This window comes from Protomyctophum bolini (genome assembly GCF_963924005.1).
Source record: "Protomyctophum bolini genome assembly, chromosome: 3".
Taxonomy (NCBI): Eukaryota; Metazoa; Chordata; class Actinopteri; order Myctophiformes; family Myctophidae; genus Protomyctophum; species Protomyctophum bolini.
Window position 1 is genome coordinate 48,799,202 of NC_137864.1, and position 8,054 is coordinate 48,807,255.

Below are 8,054 nucleotides of genomic sequence, written 5' to 3' on the forward strand. Positions count from 1 at the left end.
TGTTATGTGTGTTAGACATGGTACAAGACATATAGGTACTATGTTATGTGTGTTAGACATGGTACAAGACATATAGGTACTATGTTATGTGTGTTGTTGTTAAAGGACTCAGGAGGACCTCCAGGCCTTGGTAGAAGCACACATTCACATTGCCAGTCGCTGTGATAACAAAATGGAGGCGCTGGAGTACATCGCAGGTGAATCCCTCTAGTTTTAGTGAAACAGACCTCAGCTGCAAATCTATTACTACTATCTACAATGGCTCATCTACAAGCTCACAACACGTTGCACTGTCGCGACACGTTGAATTCTGGGGTTCAAGTGGGTTAAGGCAGGGGAGCATTTGATCAGGGGTGCATGCAACAGTTATAGTACTTCACCCATTTTCAACCTATATTCATAATATAATTGGTCTGTGTCTCAGATGAGGACTGTTTCTCATGTTGATTCGTTTTTAAGAAAAGGGGAAAAAAAAGAAAAACATAGTTGCAGCCCTACATTTTATGTAAATTTGAATATGCTTAACCCAGTTCCTTTGTTCCCAGTCAATGTGGTGCATGGCGGCCATGTGTCAGACGCTGCTGCCCTGGAGGAGGTGGCCAGTGTTGTGAAGGCCTGTCTTAACACTGCATCTCCACTCTGTGACCAGGAGGAGGTGGCCAGTGTTGTGAAGGCCTGTCTTAACACTGCGTCTCCACTCTGTGGCAGTGGCCCGCACGTCCTCGGGAACAGCATCAACGTTCCTGCTGGACACTTTGCTTCTGGCTGTTTTGGCAAGACAATTAGTTCTGTTATGATTTCTCAATTATTTCCTATAGTTGTATGTCAGCAATGTTGGCAAGAAATCATAAAACTAAGATGTGTCAATGCCACAGTGTGGATATTCTGCATGTTCTGTTTAACCACTTTGAACCTGATATATCGCTATCTTTTTTTTTGTTGTCTCGCGTGGCCAGACTATATCACTGCATGGATATTAGGACATATTTTTGTCTGGCCACGTATAAGGCTACTATTTTTTGGCCTATCATTTTAAGTGACGATTTGTGTTCACAAATAGTGCAAATGGCAGATCTATAAGCTCACAACGCGTCTGATCACTGTTTTTTGCACGAACACTGCATTTTGCATGAATACTGTTGTACAATGACGTACATACTGTATGAGGTTATATAAGTTGTTAAATATTACATTTTAGACAGGGATCATAGTCACTGAATTGTTTTCTATTCACAGATGTGTCAGGATTGCTGCAGGGACTGGAGCAGTATACTCAAGACTTGGCTCACGTCAGTGAGCCCTTAACGTTGGGCCACGCTCTGAACAACCTGCTGCAGGATTCTCAGATAACACGAGGCAAAGTCGGAGGCCGCGGCAATGAGCGGAACTACCGTGCGATGCTGCCGGACTACGGTCAATCCAGAGAACGACTGCAAGCTCTTAAAAGCACGCTTGCAACCAAAGGCACCCGTACAGTAACGAGTGACGGAAGCGTTCCACACGGCCCCATGCGGGGCTTTCTCCTGGCCGAGTGGGATGGTCTGACTGACCTGGTTTCCTCACTGATCTCACAGCTCAAGCAGCCCAATCAACACAGCAAGCCAACCACTTCTTCCCTCCTCGCTTTGGCAGATCTGTTCCGATTAGAAAGGAGAGCCGAGTTGCTCAGGGCTTATCTCTGGGATGAGGCCTGCAAAGATACACCTACCGCCTACCGTCTGTCCACCTTCAGCAATGCCAGAGGCTTTCTGGTGGCTGTGAGGAGAGAGGCTGCTCAAGCCCAACGCAAAGACGTCAGTAATGTAGGCCTGCATTTCCAGGTAAACCAAGACCATTTTTTTCCCCAAAGGTAATTAAGTTAAATTAAATCCCAACATTATAATGGCAAACTGTCATACTATTCATTAATTCCACAGTCGTCATAGTTTTATTTTATTTTTTACAAATAACTCCATTTAAGCTTGTCTTGAAATTCTATTTGGCAAAAAGTGATGTGGTTTTCTCAGTCCTATCATCACACTGAAATGGTTTTGGATTTGACTTCATTTCATAGGTGAGGGTAGAGGAGAATAATGCCTAATTTATACCTTGTTGCTCACTCGTTTTATGCACTGAAAATAGCTATTCTACAAACTCACAACGCAAGCTTGTAGATTGTGTGTCACCACCAGCTCACAGCTATATAAATCAGGCCTAATCCTCCACCTTGCTCCCACTTTACACTTTGAACTTTGAACGCCTTCCTGTGCCATAGCATAGGAAGTAAAACTGTTTTTACCAGTGGTTACTGCTACTGTCACTGTCACATAAGCGGACTCACGCGTCTAACCAGCCGCATCGATACAAAAAACATTTAAGAATACAACAGCCATTGTTTGCTGTACAGCTAATGTGTGTGTCCTGGTCTTCCCACCCCAGGTCCTGAGTGTTTTCTCACCCCCAGCCTCTCCTCTGACTCAGGGCGGCGTGTATTTGTGTGGCCTGGAGCTAAGGGGGGCGCTGTGGGACACGAGGCTGGGCGCTTTGCAGGACACGCCCTCCCCTCAGCCCTGTGCGCTGCCCTTGCTCTGTGTCAGGCCTGGTGCGGCCGGGGACACTGCCCTTTACAGTCACCAGCGTGAAGCCTCACAGTCACACGTCCCCAAAACTGATGCCACCCAAGTGTTGGATGCCCCTCAGCTGCCAGTCTACCACTGTCCTCTGTATCTGGACCGGCAGGGTGGCGACAGTGGAGAACGGGGACTGGCAGACGCCGGTGTTGTCGCCAGGGTTCCCCTTGCAGCTATGCTGAACCCTGTGTTGTGTGGTCTGAGAAGAGTGAGGCTGGTCAGTACACTCTGACCACTCTCTCTGACTGATTGGGTCTGCTCCTGCCTGCATTGTACTGTGAAATTCTGAGTGTTCATTTCACTCTGATCATTTGCAAATTCATGTAACCAAATGGACCCCTTTCCGTTACATTTGAACAGTGTTGTAGTGTACCCTTGTAGCTTGTAGATCGACTATAGTAACTAAGTATAGGGTTGAAGTTGTTAAACGTGAAGTATGTTAATCATAATATATTGATATTCTATGTGGATTCAAATGTGTAATTATCTTCTCCAGTTGGCACAGATTTTATTTGTTAGTTGTTCCTAACGTGTATTAAGGCAGCATGATATATATTTTTTTTAAACATTTCTCATATGAGAAATATTGTTTCTTTTAACATTCATAAACATTTCCAAACTTTTTTCTTTCCATAATGTATTTCTCCATTAAAATGATACGATCTTCTGTTCATTTTACTTTAAATTATAGTAATTATAGTAATCATTTAATCAGCATTCTAGTTCAGTGATTAAGTTACATTTTAATATGAATGTAAAAGAAGTGTGCAATGGGTAGACAATAAAGCACACCATGCAGCCTTTTTGTGGTTGAATTATTTTCTCCCTTCTGTGTTTAATTAAATAGTTGTCAACATTCATTAACCAAAGAGAAAATGTGAACACCCATAAATGCAAAATATTATACTGTTGTTCTCTTATACAGTTTGAACAGTGTAATGGAAAGCACTTTATCAAATTATATATGACATTATTTTGTAAATAACACAAATGTGGCAAAAATGCATATACCGGTAGTCTGTTATTTATCAATCCAGGTCTGCCTGTAAAGAGCTCGGTACAAGTGTGTCGGCCTACCAAATAGAAGGAACAGTTTTGTTTGGGTGTGTACATGTAGTTTTTTTTAATGCAAAAGTGTAATTTTAAATAAAATCTAACACTCAACAGGATTTGTACACCAGAGAGAGTTGCTGAGGTGGTTGTACAACTTGTCCTGTACCGTATAGATGACTGCCTTAAGGCCTATTCATATTCCAATTTTAGGTGATATAAGGTGACTACTATTTTCGAGTATTTCTGACTTTCGCTGGTCACCTTATCACCTAAAACTGGATTATGAATAGGACTTTATCAGATGATTGCTGAGTGTATAACGGAGGTCTTCTGGCATGTGGTCCTCTCTATAGGTAACATGGACAGACATCACTATGAAACATTCGAGAAGTTTGGCAACAACACATTCTTGATGCACCTGGACAATGGCAGGGGGTGAGTATCATAATTCTGTCTCTCTCTCTCTCTCTCTGTGTCTCTTTCTCTCTCTCGCTGACTGTCTGTCTATCTCAGAGATAATTCCAAAAAAGATTTTGCATACTCCAAATAGTTTAATATCTAACTATAAATGCACCAAGTCTGTACGTACGTCTGTACTCTGTACGTCTGTACTACTCTGTACGTAACTCGAGAACCGTTCGCCCCACCGACTTCAAATTCGACACCACAGGGGGTGCAGTGCAGTGCCCGGTGTCAAGTTGGTCGGACCCACGGTTGTCCAGAACCGCCCCAAAAAGACAGGGCCCCTTCATGCCCAGTGTCCATATATGGAGCTGGCCTTGTTCTGACATCATTCTGACGTCTGCATATATTCCATATTTGGACATGCCTGACAAAGAACTCCATATATGGGCATAAAAGGGACACAGACATAATATCTGGTTTGGGCATGCATTAACAAACTTGCATCGTTCCAAGTAGGCCAGTGCCCAACGGGCACCGCTGTAGAGGCTCCAATGGGCAAAATAATATAGGCTAAAGGCTACTAATATTTTTAATAATATCGGCGGAGCAAGGCAGCCGGCCTCTGGCGGGTGATATATTTTTTTATTTATTAAAGTATTTATTATTGCTGTGTTTTAATAACATAAAATGCCAAAATGCTGTTCGGTCACATCCATGTTGACATAGCAACCATAATAACAGCTCAGCGAAAGTCCATAACTAGAGTGAGAATTATACCATACTGCACATACAGTACAATGCCCATACGCAAGAAAATATGTCACATACATGCATGTCACATATAGGCTGTGGCCTGACGGCGTGTCGCGTGTTTGAGTCCCGTTCATGACAACCTTTTCTGCATGTCTCTCTCCCTTTCCTGTCAGTCTTCACTTGATATGTATCAATAAAGGCAGTTTTAAGCCTAAAACAAATCTTTAGAGAATATATTATCATATATTTACCACGGAGTAAATTAACAAAAGTTTGGTGGTGGTGTTTGTTATCTCAAGATAACAAATGATTAATTTGTGGCCACGAAATAATCATTTGTTATCTTGAGATTACAAATAAATAAAAAAGATAATTAAGATTCGGGGGGCTCCGTATTAAGGCCTATTCATAGTCTGGATTTTCGGTGGTGAGCTGAGACCACCGGAGCTGAAATAACGTTGAGCGGTGGTGAGTAAAAACAGAGAGAAGGGCTGGAGCGGTGGCGTTGGCGTTGGCGGTGGTTTGCTCTTCCCCCGCGGCTCGTGACGTCATAGTTGTAGTTCGTTGGTCACCTAACCACCGAAAAACCAGACTATGTATGAGCCTTTAATGTCCTTAATATTGTGGGGTATTCAGAAAAGTAAAATCTTCAGTCAAAAACATAAAAGAAATAAAAGAAAAAGTCCAATCGTACCAGTTTTGGTGGAATGACTCATATAACCTGAACATCTCTGAACAATCACTTCACCCATGCTATGGATACCCCACATGTTATCAGTATCTTATTATTGCCTACTATGAGGTCCTGTCCGTCCACACTGTGTTTTCATGGTTCTGCATAATGTTCTGTTTGTCTTCTGTGATGAGCTGTCACCCCGTACAGTATTATGCAAATGTATCTGGCAATAAAGGGATTTCTGATTCACAATTATGATTTGTGTGTGTTCTCACTGTAGGTTTGGACGCCACTCTAAAGATGAGCCTTCTATCCTTCTACCTCTAGAGCAATGTTGCAGGTAAAATACAAATGTGGTTAATCACTTAGTTAATCCCTAGTGTGCCTGTTCTTGGGGGGCGTTGCATCAATCATGGCGCGTTGTGATTGTGAGGTTGTACGTCAGCCATTTTTGTCGAAGATATTCAGTGTACCGTAGGTTGAAAACAGGAGGGTCACTTGTATAGAGCTCTGGGGGACTCCGGTCAACTAAGTATAGAGGGTTTAAGCATGAAGAGTGTTAATCATATTCCTCTATGCAGACTTAAACATGTCTGAACAGTAGCTTCTTCAGATGGCACATTTGAGTGTATAGATGGTGTGTCACACTTGCCTAGTGTGGGTAGTATGAAAACCGGGAAAATATATAGAAATAACCTCCAGGCAGTCCGTGATGCAGAGATGCTGTTGGTCTTTATTCACCAAAACAAAAGTATTTACGTTGATACTGGCCAGGTGGCCCTATAGCTCCTTCCACCTCCACAGTCCTACTTTGACTGCCAGGCAGTGGGAGGACTCCCTACATATAAAGGCTAAGCCCCTCCCACTGGAACATACCACCCTGAATTGATTCCACAATTATACCAGTACTTCATAATGTCCAGGGACAACACATATTATTCATCACATTATTATTATTATACATCACTTATTTTTCAATCAATTAACCATATCATCAATGAGAAAACAGGGTGCTCTAAACAAACCCTCAAACTGTTGGTATGTTCCCCACACCCCACAGCTGATAGTTTCTCCCTACTATGGAGACAACAAGCAATTAGCAATCAAGCATCAACCCATATACATACATACACATCCCAAAATATTATAATTCTCTGCAACATACACAATAAATAATAATTCAAACTTGAGCCATTCTGTCTCAGTGGCAGGCTGAACTGCCACAGATGGTTTTATCACAAATGTGTATCAATGCAGTTTAATATATAATACAGCAAGTAAGCCTTGCTGCGGCCCACAGGACAGAAGCTTATCTCGTGTTTCTGTAGCATGAGGCAGCTTGATTGGCAAGTCCACCCCCTGGACATGACACTTGCTACTGTAGTATGTCGCAGCGACTGGAGGACGAACCCCGGCCTCTCAATCTCAGACCAGACACTATATGAGCTGGTATAAAATATACTGTATAACTTTTAAGTGCATCCAGAGAAAACTGTCATTTTCTCATTTCTCTCCCGCCTTCATTCACCCCATCTGTCCCATTTCCCAGAATCCGCCGCTCCACTTGGCTGCGTCTCCGTGTCCTTTCGCAGCCTCAGTACCGTCTCAGTGACGTCATGCGGGAGTCGTTGTCCCGAGACCCTCTGACCAGCGTGGCTCCGCTGCTCTCAGAGGCCCACCTTGCTGCTCTCGACCGTCGATTGGCAACGGTGGTCGAAACCGTCCGCCATTGCCAAGAGCAACGGAGCAGGAGGGGCAAGGGCGATGAAGTCATCTACGATGACATCAACTCCACCGAAGGCATGGTCACTCCTGCTGCGTAGCATGTACTTACTGTACATGTTGCACCACAACCACTTGTGTTATCATATCCTGGAGAGACAGCATGTGCTGCTGTGTAACCCAGTGTTAGACGAGTCTTCCAAATATTATTATCGAGATGTCACAAAGATTTGTGACCTGCTGTACTAAAATCTGTCAGATGTTTGATGTTTGAACTTGATTAGAAACGGGAATTGTGCATCTAACTGCGGTTCTATGAATTCTAGATAGCCCTCATAGCACTGCATTATTTCCGATCTCGTGAGGTGTCATTATACCAACAAAGACCTCAGATGACATGCAGGGCCTACACCCCCATATGAAACGCCCACAGTCATCCAAAAGAATCTTCTTCTGGACAGTGGACACCCTATATAGGCCTTAACCCATTCTGACCTGAGATCAGATTTCGTACGAGGTTTCCACTGGACACACACTGGTCTGATGAACCCATTCTGACCTGAGATCAGATTCTAAAAATGTCAGTCGCTCTTCGATTTTTCAAAAATAGCAGACCTACAAGCTCGTAGCGCGCCACTCGGTGGCGCGCTATGAGCTTGTAGATCTGCTATTTTTCAATAGCTAAAGCATAACATGATGCTAACACCAAAACGGGTGCCCGGTCAGAATGGGTTAATTGTCGTCACAGGTTACATTGATGGCATAATTACTCGAATTGTGCATTCATGAGATGGAAGCATCCAGTTAGAGGCACTGCAGCTCTGGCGTTCAGGAAG

The 8,054-nt window shown here is 43.3% G+C and overlaps 2 protein-coding genes across 2 annotated transcripts in view; both read left to right on the plus strand.

Annotated features, from left to right (window-relative positions):
• Positions 1-3,147, plus strand: part of dnhd1 (dynein heavy chain domain 1) — a gene marked incomplete at its 5' end in the record, with an annotated part of 34,924 nt that extends 31,777 nt beyond the window's left edge. Inside the window, 4 exons of the mRNA XM_080760494.1 lie at positions 106-197; positions 546-773; positions 1,237-1,820; positions 2,419-3,147. Of these exons, the coding sequence (XP_080616620.1) occupies positions 106-197; positions 546-773; positions 1,237-1,820; positions 2,419-2,841 (1,327 nt within the window). The 3' untranslated portion in view covers positions 2,842-3,147. The remainder of the gene's footprint in view (positions 1-105; positions 198-545; positions 774-1,236; positions 1,821-2,418) is intronic.
• LOC308312490 (extracellular serine/threonine protein kinase FAM20C-like) overlaps positions 1-7,319 on the plus strand; it is a gene marked incomplete at both ends in the record, with an annotated part of 46,286 nt that extends 38,967 nt beyond the window's left edge. Inside the window, 3 exons of the mRNA XM_080759098.1 lie at positions 4,016-4,097; positions 5,777-5,836; positions 7,046-7,319. Of these exons, the coding sequence (XP_080615224.1) occupies positions 4,016-4,097; positions 5,777-5,836; positions 7,046-7,319 (416 nt within the window). The remainder of the gene's footprint in view (positions 1-4,015; positions 4,098-5,776; positions 5,837-7,045) is intronic.
• Positions 7,320-8,054: the final 735 nt, after the last annotated feature.